The sequence below is a fragment of the Ranitomeya variabilis genome, chromosome 2, assembly GCF_051348905.1.
Source record: "Ranitomeya variabilis isolate aRanVar5 chromosome 2, aRanVar5.hap1, whole genome shotgun sequence".
Lineage (NCBI taxonomy): Eukaryota > Metazoa > Chordata > Amphibia > Anura > Dendrobatidae > Ranitomeya > Ranitomeya variabilis.
Genome location: NC_135233.1, coordinates 457,525,063 through 457,541,207, shown reverse-complemented (window position 1 = coordinate 457,541,207; position 16,145 = coordinate 457,525,063). Strand labels below are relative to the sequence as shown.

The 16,145-nt window shown below is 41.0% G+C and overlaps 1 protein-coding gene across 1 annotated transcript; it reads left to right on the top strand.

Moving 5' to 3' along the window:
- Positions 1-1,406: 1,406 nt before the first annotated feature.
- On the top strand, positions 1,407-14,983 carry LOC143809585 (spexin prohormone 2-like). Its single transcript, XM_077292628.1, has 6 exons — positions 1,407-1,629; positions 1,709-1,783; positions 1,968-2,025; positions 3,765-3,842; positions 5,010-5,106; positions 14,349-14,983. Exons 1-5 carry the CDS (start codon positions 1,627-1,629, stop codon positions 5,099-5,101), a joined length of 306 nt encoding a protein of 101 aa, XP_077148743.1. The 5' UTR covers positions 1,407-1,626; the 3' UTR covers positions 5,102-5,106; positions 14,349-14,983.
- The last annotated feature ends 1,162 nt before the right edge of the window (positions 14,984-16,145 follow it).

The window sequence follows — 16,145 nt, the reverse complement described above, 5'->3', positions numbered from 1 at the left end:
AGCGATCGGCTCGTTGTCTATATCGCTGCAGCGTCGCTGAGTGTGACGGTACCTTTAGTTTCTCATGCACCTAACATAGCTCTCAGATAACAGTTATCTCTCCTGACTTTGCTTTTCATTGAACATTTGCTTCAGTCAAGTGTTCATTTGTTTTCAATTAGGAGAGGGGCCAATATCAAGGAAAAATAAAAGGATCTGGCTTTTAGGCTCAAGGCCCCCATACACATTAAGCCAATATCTGCCGAACCCACAGATATTGATGGGTTCAACCAACGATCTAGTGTGGATGGGAGCACCAGCTGCCTTATGGTCGGAAAGATGTTTATTGCACATATCTGATTTTGGACTGACGATCGCATTTGTTCTCCTAGAGATAAGTCATAAATAAAAAAATACTGAAGTGGTGCTTTAAGGGGTTAAATGACTGTGGACAGCGATTGTCCATAAATGATGGAATTTTAAATTCGAGATCATGCAGAACTGATCAACAAAACAGGGTCAGCAGGCAACAACAGGAAGAGTCAGCAATAGCGGCTGACAGCAATGGCAAAATGGGACCCAGGCAAAGGGTCAGTCATTTATGGTCATTTGATGTGTCCAGGGATGAGGAACAAGATTGGCAACAGAAATTAGATAAATTGAGGTAGCTCCTAAGTATTCAGAAGCACTGGCAAAGGAGATGAGAACTTTCAGAAGATTCCGCGTATCAGTCTGTTCACCAAGCTCTGTTATTTCTATGTGTCTGGACTAACAACCTGTTGCAAATGTCCACTTTCCGCAGAATCATCAATATACAGATATAGTGGGAGAATGAACTGTGCTAATTAGGACAGGTACCATAATCTGCATCATCACGACATGGAGGATAACAAAAGAAGCTTACAAAAAAAAACCTGGGAGGCCATATACTAGAATTTAGAGCAGTATTTCCCAAACTCCAGTCCTCCCGGAACCCCAACAGGTCATGTTTTCAGGATTTCCATAGTGCTACACAAGTGTCAGAACTCCTGATACTTCCATCACCTGTGCAATACTAAGGAAATCCTGAAAACATGACCTGTTTGGGTCCAGGAAGACTGGAGTTTGGGAAACACTGATTTAGAGGAACTACATGGAAATGAACACACTGTATGTCTGCTGTCTTCTCAAGATAGTTCCTCCACAACATAAGCATCCAGCTGTTGTACACTCCAACAAATCATAGGCTCATTTTTAGCATGTAAGCCACCTGGCTTCATTCAATCCTCTACGCCTGTATAAGTGTTACAGGTTACCCTATTCCTTGTATGCCTCTAGCTGCCCACTGTCTGTTGTTATTATGTCCTTTTTGGTGTCCATGGTCGTTCATAGGACATCAGCGTAATTATGTACTGGAATAAAAGAGCCTGACACAGGTCTGGCGCCTTGATCATTACTGGGAGATAAATGCATCTAATTCCCTCATACTATGCGGTGTTGTCATTCAGCAAATAGGTGAGTGAAAAGTACATGACTAGAAGACGCTCATCACAGCCTCTCAAGGGTCCGCATGACTTACACTCATTAACAAGACATCCAAGCGTCCGACTGGTCTCTGATGAGGGAAGATCTGTCACATTGGCTTAGCCCACGAGAGCATCGTCTAGAATGGTAAGAAAACTCTGTTATACGTCCGCAGCTTTAGAGCAGATACAATATTTCACACAATCTCTTCTTTTTAATTTCCTAGACAAGGAGAGCTGTTCTGTTCTTCACCTGTGCAGTCTTCCTCTTTATTCTGTCTGAATCGATGTCTGCTCCTAAGGTAACGTTGGGCGCACATAGCATTACGACTGCCCACCGTATACAGACTAGTCGGTGCAGTGTCACTTATGTGCTAGACGATGCCTTATAGATATCTTAGCCGGATCCTTTTTTTTGTTTTGTTTTTCTTTGTTGTTATTTGGTTGTTTGATTAATTCAGATTTTTATGTTGTTACTATCTACAGAATAAGTTGATGGCAAGAAATTGGGGGCCCCAATCGATGTTGTATCTCAAAGGCAGACGTAAGTTCTAGATGACTCAAAAGCATAAACTTGTTTGTTTGTTTTTTTTAAATATTTTTTTGTTTCAATTTAAAAATTGCTACATTGCACGGTATAAAAAGATAAGTAGTGGATGGGTGGATAGATAGTTAGATAGATAGATATAGATAGATAGATAGATAGATAGATAGATATGGAGCAGATGAATATTGAGACAGAGAAAAGTTTTATATATAAATATTTTTATTCATTTTTTGCAACGTTAAAATAAAATTGTTGATATACATAAATAAAACTGTAGATATACATGTACAGATAGATAGATACAAAAACAAGAAGGAAGCTCTATACTAACAGGGTGTATGTTTGTAAGGTGACTGACTCTGTATCCCACTGCATATAAACCATGAAAAACAATCACATACATGTATGCACTATCTATAGTATAAGCAAAAAAAAGAGGCAGAGACATATTAGATAGATAATAGATAGATAGATAGATAATAGATCAATAGATAGATAGATGATAGATAGATAATAGATTAATAGATAGATAGATAATTGATAGATAGATAGATAGATAGATAGATAGATAGATAGATAATAGATAGATAGATAGATAGATAGATGATAGATAGATAGATAATAGATCAAAAGATAGATAGATAATAGATAGATAATAGATATATAGATAGATAGATTGATAGATGAAAAATAGATAGATAATAGATAGATAGATAGATAGATAGATAGATAGATAGATAGATGGATAGATATGGGATAGATAGATGATAGATAGATAGATATGGGATAGATAGATAATAGATAGATAGATAGATAGATAGATAGATAGATAGATAGATAGATAGACATGATATAGATTGACAGGAGAATATTGGGGGATAACAGTCTACCTTGCTCTATGTGGGGGTTATTTTCTATACTGTGACTTCTTTACATTGTTATCCTCCTGTTATATAATATATCTTTGACTGCTTCTGAATATTCATTCGTGGCCATGCTGTCGTCCAACTTCCTCTACGTGACGACATCTGACCGCACTTTCTCTACGGAATGACAATGAATGTGATTGGCCAAAGCCCTCACTGACTGCATCAGCACGCAGCCCCCAATAGACTCATTCAGTGATAGGAATCCCCTCCTCTAGACTCATTTTTCCAATGCTTACATAAAGCTATAAAACTGCTGATTCTAAAAAGTGAAAGTTTTCTTTTTTGACACAAAATTAAAATTGTGTAAAACTGCCCTCCAGATCCTGCTGATAATAATTATCATTACGCAGCTTCAAGTGGATTTCAGCTCATGGCAACGTCACCTATAGTAGAGACGCCCTTCACATTGATGGGACACTCTAGACGCGTTGCTAAAAAATGTTTCCCCACAGCCCTGTTTCCTTTTCTGACCGCACCTCTTCCACACCCACTTCATGCTTCCTGAACCTGGGCTTTGCCCATTCCTGTCCACCAAAATGTCCATACGGTTCAATAGAGAGGTATAGACAAGGATTCCAATGTGGAGGACCGCATGTAAGTGCAAGTTCCCTTTCATTGAACTGTATGGTAAGTTTTTCAGACTGGGAATCTGCACTGTGGGGTTGATGGATCCTTAGTCTGTCGATAGGTGAGTGCCTTAAATTTATTTACAGCATAGCATTTACTTACCTTGTGGATATTCAATAAATACTAAAAAAATGAAAATATCCCTTTAAACCACTAAGGTACAAATTTATAATGTTCCAGATGGGAGGAGGTTTGTGTCAGACTATGAAGAGCAATATCAGAAGCTGAATCTGGATACTTGGAATGCAATTCTGAAAAGTAAGTAAACGATGACACCAGCAAAGAAGCATTTAATTTACTGATAACGGGAAAGGAAAGTAGATCCATGACAGGTGTGTACTGCAAGGCAGGAGGGGTGAACTGTGTGTGCTACCGGAATTGTATAGGGAATATAAACTATAAGCAAATACTACAAAAAAAATCTAACAAAATAAATCAATATTCACCCTCATCAATCCAACCCCATGTCTCTACTGGCACTAACTTTGTCCCTGCTGTTCTGTACTTCACAGCATTCGGTCCACAAACCCAGTTATAATCACTTTACAGTTTAGGCTCCCCACCAATATCAAAATCGTGGACAAGCCCTTTAAGGCTATCATCATTTTTAATTCCTTCTCGCCAGATATAATTTTAGTGTTTACGTTTGTTTTTCTCCCCTTCAACAAGTGAAGTACATGGACATTGTCACACTGTGACAGTCATCGTTAAGGAAGGGGGGCCTCAACCACCCCTGAAACTGGGACCCTAACTATCCCTGTCTCAGGGGTACTCTTGAAGGTAGAGAGGCCTGGGTCTTCAACCTTACTATGCTCCTGTTAAACCCTAATCTGTCCCCTCCTCCACCCCATGAGGCATGGGACAGAAATGTAAGGTAAACAAGACACAAAGACAAACAGGGATAACATAAAACCTCTATCATACAAAAGCACTAACCAATAATAGGGTGGAGGCTAGAGACAGGGAGGAATAGACTAAATGGGAACAGCGACCAGAAGATAAACACACACATGCTACAGCAAACTACAGAACACTACTACAACAACTCTACTCCAAACACTTAGCTTTAGCACACAGCACAAGAAGACAAATCTTTCACAGGCAAGGACAAGAAAGTCTGACCAGTTTTTATAGGAAGAGGTAATGACCAGATCAGAAGCAGCTGAAATGGAGCTACATGTTTTTGACCAGCATGGAAAGGGTTGTTAACCTTTTCAGCATCAGAAGAAACTAAATCCATTTAATATGGGACACAAATCATACCATCTCTAAAGAAGACCTGAGATTCATTACCCAACATGACCATCTAACTTCAGGCCTTCTACGTGGACGTGACACCCTCGTGACAGACATTACGTCAGGAAGGGGCTGATTATGAGACTGACGCCTTTGGAGCCATTAAATAACGTCCATTTATTTTTCTAGGGTGTCTTTTTGTTTTTGGAACTGAAAACAAGTATACAAGGCTTCTATGGAATTTAGGTTTCAAGAGAAAGAAAACCCAGTGGGCTTCATAGATGAGGTATAATGACTATTTTTACCATAGCGACATGTTTTCTGAGATATGAGGCTGTACATTTATTACCATGTGTAGAATGGTTTGGGTTTTTTTACATTTATTACACTGCAGCATGACAATGTATATGATCCTACACATTTATTACACTACTGTGTGCATTATATTAATGCAAAACATTTATTAGCATATTTATCATTTTTTACAAATAAACTGTATTATTACAGTTATGACATTGTAGTATTATTGTGATGCCATACAATTATTGCATTGCGGTAGGAAAAGGTATTATTAAAATGTTTCATAAGTACGAGGATGCAATGTACCTTTCTGCTATTTTTATTGTTATTATGCTAAACAATTATTATACGTTGCAGCATGATAATGTATTATCTTAAAGGGGTTATTAAAATTATTTTGGAAAAAGTTCACAATGGGTTAAAATAAAAAGAAAAGCAGCCAAACTCACCCTACCGATCCCCCGACACTTTCCAGATTTCTCAACTCTCTCCACTTCCTGCTCCAGCACATTGACCGAAATGTGACCACTGCATCCAATCACTGTCCACAGTCAATCATTGGCTGCAGCGGTCACGTGTCCTGATCAGGGCAGACAGTGGGGACAAACAGGAGACCTGGGAAGAATCAGTTAGTATGGTTTCTTCCTCTATTTTAGACCCATTCTGAACTGTTTGCAAAGTCATTTTGCCTGCCCGTGTAATCTCTTCCTTGTGTAAGTATCACATTGCAGTATGACATTGTATTATGATGCTAAACAATATTTATATTGCATTGTATTACTATTTTAGAATAACTACATACAATTGTAACTTCACCAAAAGACCATCTCTTCGAAAATATCAACTCTTCGAAAAGACCTTTTTGGGCTTAAAATTGCCATTTTGTTCTGCATATATTAATAATTTCTTTGAAGACCATTTTTTATTGTACTTCTGGGGGCTTTTAAAAAAAAAAAAAGTTTTCCTGTAAGGGATACTGTACTGACAAAACTATCAATATAAGTCTTCATTTTCCATCTAGAAATGTCAAAATTTTTCAAAAATATTCTTACTCCATAAGGGGTAATGTAATACTCTATTTTTTTTATTGTGTAACTTCACAGATAATTTCATGGCTTTTTTGACACTGACAAAACAAAAATCTTGAATTTGCAGCAGTAAAAAAAAAAAAACAGCAAAACTTTACAGAGCTCTTAGATCCTAAATGTGAAGCTCTGCCATTAGTGTTACAGATCTCTTTTTTTTTTCTAATTAGCTAATAGTAAATTGTTAGTACACTCCTAATGTCACGCTATTGTCAAACTGCAAAGAGTAGGAGACGGCCTACTCGAATCAGCGCTGAAGCTGCTGTAAGCACAGGACTTTAGTACTTTTCCGTTAAATCGTGTTTGGGTAAGATTTAAAAATTATTATAGCTGTATATCAGTCAGCAGAGAGAAAGTAAATGACTATAGCATTTCAAGTCTTTTCTTATTTTATCCCACAATTAAATAAATGGTGTGTGCAGGCAGAGAGTAAATTAAGTTTGTAAACTGCTTAAAAAAAATCACTAAGTTTTGGCACACCTGTTCTTAAGCAAAGGTTTGTGACTTTTTATCTGCATCTCAAAAACATTTCTAGAATTCGCCCTTTTCTTACTTTCAACTCTGCAAAAACTCTTACTGTCTCACTTATTCATTCTCGTCTGGACTATTGTAACTCTCTACTAATCGGCCTCCCTCTTACCAAACTCTCCCCGCTCCAATCTGTCCTGAATGCTGCTGCCAGGATCATATTCCTCACCAACCGTTACACCGATGCCTCTACCTTGTGCCAGTCATTACACTGGTTACCCATCCACTCCAGAATCCAGTACAAAACTACTACCCTCATCCACAAAGCACTCCATGGCTCAGCACCACCCTACATCTCCTCTCTGGTCTCAGTTTACCACCCTACCCGTGCCCTCCACTCCGCTAATGACCTCAGGTTAGCTTCCTCAATAATCAGAACCTCACACTCCCGTCTCCAAGACTTTACACGTGCTGCGCCAATTCTTTGGAATGCACTACCCAGGTTAATACGATTAATCCCCAATCGCCACAGTTTTAAGCGTGCCCTAAAAACGCATTTGTTCAGACTGGCCTACCGCCTCAACGCATTAACCTAACTATCCCTGTGTGGCCTATTAAAAAAAAAAAAAAAAACATAATCAGGTTCCTCGCATCATGTTCTCATACACTTTATGCAGTTAAAAGCCCTCTGTGTCTGTACTGCTACATACTTAGGCAGTTAACTGGTTCATGCAGCTTTACATGAACACCCGAGCCTTACACTATGGCTGGTCCAAATAACTAAAGCAATTGTTACCATCCACCTCTCGTGTCTCCCCTTTTCCTCATAGATTGTAAGCTTGCGAGCAGGGCCCTCATTCCTCCTGGTATCTGTTTTGAACTGTGATTTCTGTTATGCTGTAATGCCTATTGTCTGTACAAGTCCCCTCTATAAGTTGTAAAGCGCTGCGGAATATGTTGGTGCTATATAAATAAAAATTATTATTATTATATTATTACCCATCTTGACGATTGCAGTGGCAAGAAAAGGGGTTGAGTTTAGTGGGAAGGAGCACATAGTAACAGATTTACTATATCACATATCAATTTTAGACTGTTGTGCAATAAGCCAATGTAAGTAAATTTCCCTTTAATGTTTGTTTAACATGACATGGAAATATCAAATAAATGCATAAGTGTTTTCATATTATGTCCTGATTGTTTTTTAGCTCACTCGTGATATATTCATGCAAAGAGCCCCAAAGTTGTTTTACAGTTATTAGCGATCCACTCTCTTTAAGTGGGAGGTTACATAGTCTGAGCAGTCTGCCAGATTATACATGCTTCAACTTCCATCTGTAATGCAGTGACCAATCAGATGTCAGCCCTAAGAAGAAACCCTAATATGTGTAATTGTTTAATAATTGTGACAGCAGAGAGTTGGAGTTTGCACACAGCAGCACTGTGAGAACCAGAGAGGAGATAGAGAAGACAGCAGCATAGTGAGAGCCAGAGAGGAGATAGAGGGGACTATAACACTGTGAGAGCCAGAGAGGAGATAGAGAAGACAGCAGCATAGTGAGAACCAGAGAGGAGATAGAGGAGACAGCAGCATAGTGAGAACAAGAGAGGAGATAGAGGAGACAGCAGCATAGTGAGAACCAGAGAGAAGATAGAGGAGACAGCAGCATAGTGAGAGCCAGAGAGGAGATAGAGGAGACAGCAGCATAGTGAGAACCAGAGAGGAGATAGAGGAGACAGCAGCATAGTGAGAACCAGAGAGGAGATAGAGGAGACAGCTGCATAGTGAGAACCAGAGAGGAGATAGAGGAGACAGCAGCATAGTGAGAACCAGAGAGGAGATAGAGGAGACAGCAGCATAGTGAGAACCAGAGAGGAGATAGAGGAGACAGCAGCATAGTGAGAACCAGAGAGGAGATAGAGGAGACAGCAGCATAGTGAGAACCAGAGAGAAGATAGAGGAGACAGCAGCATAGTGAGAGCCAGAGAGGAGATAGAGGGGACTATAACACTGTGAGAGCCAGAGAGGAGATAGAGAAGACAGCAGCATAGTGAGAACCAGAGAGGAGATAGAGGAGACAGCAGCATAGTGAGAGCCAGAGAGGAGATAGAGAAGACAGCAGCATAGTGAGAGCCAGAGAGGAGATAGAGGGGACTATAACACTGTGAGAGCCAGAGAGGAGATAGAGAAGACAGCAGCATAGTGAGAACCAGAGAGGAGATAGAGGAGACAGCAGCATAGTGAGAACAAGAGAGGAGATAGAGGAGACAGCAGCATAGTGAGAACCAGAGAGAAGATAGAGGAGACAGCAGCATAGTGAGAGCCAGAGAGGAGATAGAGGGGACTATAACACTGTGAGAGCCAGAGAGGAGATAGAGAAGACAGCAGCATAGTGAGAACCAGAGAGGAGATAGAGGAGACAGCAGCATAGTGAGAACAAGAGAGGAGATAGAGGAGACAGCAGCATAGTGAGAACCAGAGAGAAGATAGAGGAGACAGCTGCATAGTGAGAACCAGAGAGGAGATAGAGGAGACAGCAGCATAGTGAGAACCAGAGAGGAGATAGAGGAGACAGCAGCATAGTGAGAACCAGAGAGGAGATAGAGGAGACAGCTGCATAGTGAGAACCAGAGAGGAGATAGAGGAGACAGCAGCATAGTGAGAACCAGAGAGGAGATAGAGGAGACAGCTGCATAGTGAGAACCAGAGAGAAGATAGAGGAGACAGCAGCATAGTGAGAACCAGAGAGAAGATAGAGGAGACAGCAGCATAGTGAGAACCAGAGAGGAGATAGAGGGGACAGCAGCATAGTGAGAACAAGAGAGGAGATAGAGGAGACTGAAGCAAAGTGAGAGCCAGAGAGGAGATAGAGGAAACTAGCAGCACAGTGAGAGCCAGAGAGGAGATAGAGAAGACAGCAGCACAGTGAGAACAAGAGAGGAGATAGAGAAGACAGCAACATAGTGAGAACAAGAGAGGAGATAGAGGAGACTGAAGCAAAGTGAGAGCCAGAGAGGAGATAGAGGAAACAGCAGCACAGTGAGAACAAGAGAGGAGATAGAGAAGACAGCAACATAGTGAGAGCCAGATAGGAGACAGTAGCATAGCGAGAGCCAGAGAGGAGATAGAGGAGACAGCAACATAGTGAGAGCCAGAGAGGAGATAGAGGAGACAGCAACATAGTGAGAGCCAGAGAGGAGATAGAGGAGACAGCAGCATAGTGAGAACCAGAGAGAAGATAGAGGAGACAACAGCACAGTGAAGAGATAGAGACAACAGCACAGTGAGAGTCAGAGAAGAGATAGAGGAGACAGTAGCATAGTGAGTACCAAAGAGGAGAGAATAACATGGAGGACAGTCTGTGAGAGAGAGAATAACATGGAGAACAGTCTGTGAGGGAGAGAATAAACACTGCTTCACTGATAATGTATATATTCTACCCGGAAAATCCTGTGTATTCATTGCACTATTCTTAAATCTTCATAAATAAACTACATACAAATTCTAGAATACCCGATGCGTTCGAATCGGGCCGCCATCTAGTCTTTATATATCTATCCTTCTATATGTAAGTAGACAGACTGGTAAAGACAGTGAAATATTCTGTAAGTTATTGGTAAGCTTTCAGATGCATAGGGGAAGTGAAAAGTTAACCCCTTCATGACCGGAGCTTTTTCTTTTTTGCGTTTTCGTTTTTCGCTCCCCTTCTTCCCAGAGCCATAACTTTTTTATTTTTCCATCAATATGGCCATGTAAAAGCTTATTTTTTTGTGGGGCAAGTTGTACCTTTGAACGATACTATTGGTTTTACCATGTCGTGTAACAGAAAATGGGAAAAAAATTCCAAGTGCGGTGAAATTGCAAAAAAAAGTGCAATCCCACACTTGTTTTTTGTTTGGCTTTTTTGCTGGGTTCATTAAATGCTAAAACTAACCTGCCATTTTGACTTTCCAGGTCATTACGAGTTCATAGACACCAAACATTTCTAAGTTCTATTTTATCTAAGTGGTGAAAACAAATTCCAAACTTTGCTAAAAAAAAAAAAAAAACAACAAAAAAAACCACGCGATTTTCCGTTACCCGTAGCGTCTCCATTTTTCGTGATCTCGAGTTGGGTGAGGGCTTATTTTTTGCGTGCCGAGCTGAAGTTTTTAATGATACCATTTTGGTGCAGATATGTTCTTTTGATCGTCCGTTATTGCATTTTAATGCAATGTCGCGGTGACCAAAAAAATGTAATTCTGGTGTTTTGATTTTTTTCTCGCTACGCTGTTTAGCGATCAAGTTAATTATTTTTTTATTGATAGATCGGGCGATTCTGAACGTGGCGATACCAAATATGCCTGTTTGATTTTATTCTTATTGTTTTATTTTGAAAGGGGCAAAAGGGGGATGATTTGAACTTTTATGTTTCTTTATTTTTTTCATATTTTTTTCATATTTTTAATCACATTTTTTTTAACTTTTGCCATGCTTCAATAGCCTCCATGGGAGGCTAGAAGCTGCCATAACTTGATCGGCTCTGCTACATAGAGGCGATGCTCAGATCGACTTTATGTAGCAAAATTACTGCATTGCCATGAGCGCCGACCACAGGGTGGCGCTCACAGTAAGCTGGCATGAACAACCATAGAGGTCTTAAGGAGACCTCTGGTTGTCATGCCGATGCACCGATGACCCCAGATTACGTGACGGGGTCAGCGGTGCGCATATTTCCAGCCCAATGGCCGGAAGCGCGAGTTAAATACCGCGGCATTTAACTAGTTAATAGGCGCAGGCGGATCGCGATTCCGCCCCCGCACCTATTGCGGGCACATGTCAGCTGTCTAATCACCGGAGCCCACCTCAAAGTGGGGGTACGGACGTCGGACATACTATCCCGTCCGACGTCAGAAAGAGGTTAATTATGATAACGCAGCAAAGGTGGATGACAGGGATTTCACTAATCACTCTGTGCTGAATAAATGTTGTGGACTGTGCATAGATCAAGAAAATAAGGGTCAAGAGAGTGAGTGGATACTCTGTGCATAAAAGGGAGGTCCACAGATACGGTATATCTACTTTCGATACAGAAGCAAAGTCCAGTCCCCACGTCCTGGGATTTGGCTCTGCTTCTTGGCTACTAGAGACGGATCTAATCTAGCGCCATGTTATTCAACACCTTCAATTCTCTCCTCCGTCCCCCGGCACCTCCTCCCTCCCCACTTATCTCAGCTGAAGACTTTGCCTCATTTTTTAAGCAGAAGATTGATAACATCAGAGACAGTTTTGGTCAACAACCCCCAGAGCCCTTCCTCCCGACTTCCCAGCCCTCCACCTCCAAAACCAACTTCTCCACCACTCCACCATTACAGAAGATCAACTCTCCACTCTACTCTCAAGATCGCTTCTCACCACCTGTGCACTTGACCCGCTCCCATCCCACTTCATCCCAAACCTCACCACAGTCTTCATCCCAACCCTAACCCATCTCTTCAACCTATCACTAACAACTGGTGTTTTCCCCTCAAGCTTTAAACATGCCTCCATCACACCTATCCTCAAAAAGCCCTCTCTTGACCCATCCTCTGTATCTAGCTATCGCCCTATATCACTTCTCCCCTATGCCTCCAAACTACTTGAACAACACGTCTACCTTGAACTGTCCTCCCATCTCTCTTCTTGCTCCCTCTTTGACCGCTTACAATCTGGCTTCCGGTCACACCATTCCACTGAAACTGCCCTAACTAAGGTCACCAATGACCTCTTAACCGCCAAGAGCAAGCGACACTACTCTGTCCTCCTCCTCGACCTGTCGGCTGCCTTTGACACAGTGGACCATTCCCTATTATTACAGACCCTCTCATCCCTTGGTATCACAGACTTGGCCCTATCCTGGATCTCATCATACCTAACAGACCGGACATTCAGCGTCTCCCACTCACACACCACCTCCTCACCTCGCCCCCTATCTGTCGGAGTCCCACAAGGTTCAGTCCTAGGGCCCCTCCTCTTCTCCATTTACACCTTTTGGCCTGGGACAGCTCATAGAATCTCATGGCTTTCAGTATCACCTCTATGCTGATGACACACAGATCTACATCTCTGGACCAGATATCACCTACCTAGAGTTCTGAAACTTAACATGGACAAAACAGAATTCATCATCTTTCCCCCCATCTCACGCAACCTCCCCAACGAACCTATCCATTACAGTAAATGGCTGCCCACTCTCCCCAGTCCCACAAGCTCGCTGCCTCGGGGTAATCCTTGACGCTGATCTCTCCTTCAAACCACATATCCAAGCCCTTTCCACTTCCTGCTGACTTCAACTCAAAAATATTTCACGAATCCGTTCATTCCTCAACCAAGAATCTGCAAAAACCCTAGTCCATGCCCTCATCATCTCCTGCTCTGTGGCCTCCCCTCTAACACTCTCGCACCCCTCCAATCTATTCTAAACTCTGCTGCCCGACTAATGCACCTGTCCCCCCGCTATTCCCCGGCCTCTCCCCTCTGTCAATCCCTTCACTGGCTCCCCATTGCCCAGAGACTCCAGTACAAAACCCTAACCATGACGTACAAAGCCATCCACAACCTGTCTCCTCCATACATCTGTGACCTCGTCTCCCGGTACTTACCTACACGCAACCTCCGATCCTCACAAGATCTCCTTCTCTACTCCCCTCTTATCTCCTCTTCCCACAATCGTATACAAGATTTCGCTCGCGCATCACCCCTACTCTGTAACCCTCTACCACAACACATCAGACTCTCGCCTACCATCGAAACCTTCAAAAAGAGCCTGAAGACCCATCTCTTCCGACAAGCATACAACCTGCAGTAACCACCGATCCACCAAACCGTTGCATGACCAGCTCTATCCTCACCTACTGTATCCTCACCCATCCCTTGTAGATTGTGAGCCCTCGCGGGCAGGGTCCTCTCTCCTCCTGTACCAGTTATGACTTGTATTGTTTAAGATTATTGTACTTGTTTTTATTATGTATACCCCTCCTCACATGTAAAGCGCCATGGAATAAATGGCGCTATAATAATAAATAATAATAATAATAATAATAATAGCGCCAGAGAGGAGACAGCAAGTTACAAAGGTGGAAGACACCTAGTGACCATCACAACTACTTTTTCACAGGGATAATACATTTTCTGTTAATAAAGTGATTTATAATTTTGCTATTTAGGAAACTGACAAATGGAAATAAATCTATAGGGCAGAATGGTGGCACAGTGGTTAGCATTGCAGCCTTGCAGCGCTGGGGTCCTGAGTTGAACTCCCATCAAGGAGAACATCTGCAAGGAGTTTGTATCTTCTCCCCATGTTTGCATGGGTTTCCTACCACTTTCCAAAGACAATACTGATAGGGAATGTAGATTGCGATCCCCAATGGGAACAGTACCGATAATGTCTGTAAAGCTCTGAGGAATTATTGTCGCTATATAAGTGAGTAAAATAAATAAATCTTGAAATGACAGTGACCATTTGATGTGTGGTGCCCCCCCCGCATCCCACCAGATAAGTGACAATGACACCATTGTCAATAAATATATATTTTTTATCATATAAATTAAAAATGTTCATATTTTATAGGCACTGTAAATCTATCCGAATCAAATTGTAATTTGCTCTAGTTTAAAAAAAATACTATAACCTGTAATCATTTTTTTTTCTAGGTTACAGAAGATATTTTCCGTGAACAATAAGAATACTAGAAGTTTTTCATCTGCTAAACACTTGGGTCTCACCACCATGACCATTATAGTAATTCTACGTGTAATAGACAGTACATTGTAATACACAATGATTTTTCTGCAGCTTAATACAAAATTGTCCGAGAACCTCGTATCGTTCATCATAGTAGAGACACATTTTCGATAAAACGAGGATTCAGCTACACGTGTGATGCGTCCGATACACATGATATTGCCATAATATCAGACAATTGCCGTCTGAGGGAATGAATGAAGAAGACTTTTCCATTTACTTTTCTTTCACTAACCTCAAGCGTCATTGGTGCCTATCAGATTCTTTTGTTGGAAAATGTTCGATTGAGTTCTCCTTTAGGGCAAACCTTGTATTAGACCATTCCTCTGCTTAACGGTTGGATGAAATGCTTTGTTACAGTGTGTATTTTCTATACAGTTATAACCCGTAAGCAGCTTTTGTTTAATTGTAATCAAGAATGAATGTTCAAAGTAGAATTTTATAAAAAAAAACAAAAAACAATGTATAGTCTCTTGTTTAAGGAAACAGACATACATTGCTGGAAATATATCAAATATCCAAAATAAATCAATTCTAAAGAACAGCTTGCTTTGAATCATGATTTTTTTTCTTTTCTTTTAACGTGTCTGCCTGTATATTTTGGATTTTTGAAACTCCTTGAGCAATATGTCCACCTTGACATCCTCACTTCCAACCCACCACTCAACTAAGATGGCCCAACTCATGATCTAGTCATTTCTAAAGCTTTAAATCAACAGGGGTGTGTGATCCATATATTATATTGTGCTACTAAGACATTATGAACCAGTCTTAGTCACTATGTCTCTCCGTATAGGGAGAAAAAAAAAGTGGCCAGAAGTAAGTACAATGACTATAAATTGAAGAAGTGTAGACGAAACGTGCGTCGGGGTTGAGGGATGCGGCATGGATCCTGCATTTGTTATAGTAAGTTACTCAGCATGGGCATTTAGCTCACATGTGTTAAGCTCTATGTACATTGATAAAAACTCTTTTTTCAGATACTGGTAGTACTGGTGGTGCTGGTAGTCCTTATCTATTGTTAGCACAGAGTCCTATTGTATGATTGACCCAGTTAGGATGTCTGTTTGCTTTAATCTTGGATTTAGGATCAAGACACAGCCTCTATTTACATGGCATTAGTTTTATCTCTACATTTTTGTGATATTCTGTGTATTAATAAAGGTTGTATATGATATTTTCTTTAATTTATGGTCATTGTGCTTATTTCTGTACACTTTTTCTCCCTATATGGAGAGACATAAGTGACTCAGACTGGTTCATAATTTCTAAAGCTTTGTGGCATTACTTTGCTATACTTGTAAACCCTTTGCTATACTTGTAAACCCGTCCTCTGCCTTCTCCGACATGGTCCGTCACTCATGCTTCTTGCAAATTCTGTCATCCTTTAGCATCGTTAACTTTGCCATTTCTTTGATCTACTCAAACCTCATGATCTGTACTTTCAGGGGCTGATTCATCAATCAATTTATGCCAGTTCTCTTGTGTAAAATAGTTTGAAATGTTGCAACATTTTTGTGCAACGTGAAGTTGAAAGATGTCAGAATTTGGCCAGGAGTGGGCATGGACAAGAATGTCCTACAAATTTATGACGAGGGCCAACAGCCCGAAACACCGTGTCTGCGAATTGAGATACTGATTTGGCTTTTATCCTAAGTCATATTGCACGACTCGTTAAAGGGTTGATTGTGACTTGTAGGATCGCT

Bases quoted from the DNA above. Each gene is read 5' to 3' on its own strand.
- LOC143809585 (XM_077292628.1), top strand. The intron at 1,784-1,967 runs GTAACGTTGGGC...TACTATCTACAG, and splicing joins AATCGATGTCTGCTCCTAAG to AATAAGTTGATGGCAAGAAA. The intron at 2,026-3,764 runs GTAAGTTCTAGA...ATAATGTTCCAG, and splicing joins GTTGTATCTCAAAGGCAGAC to ATGGGAGGAGGTTTGTGTCA.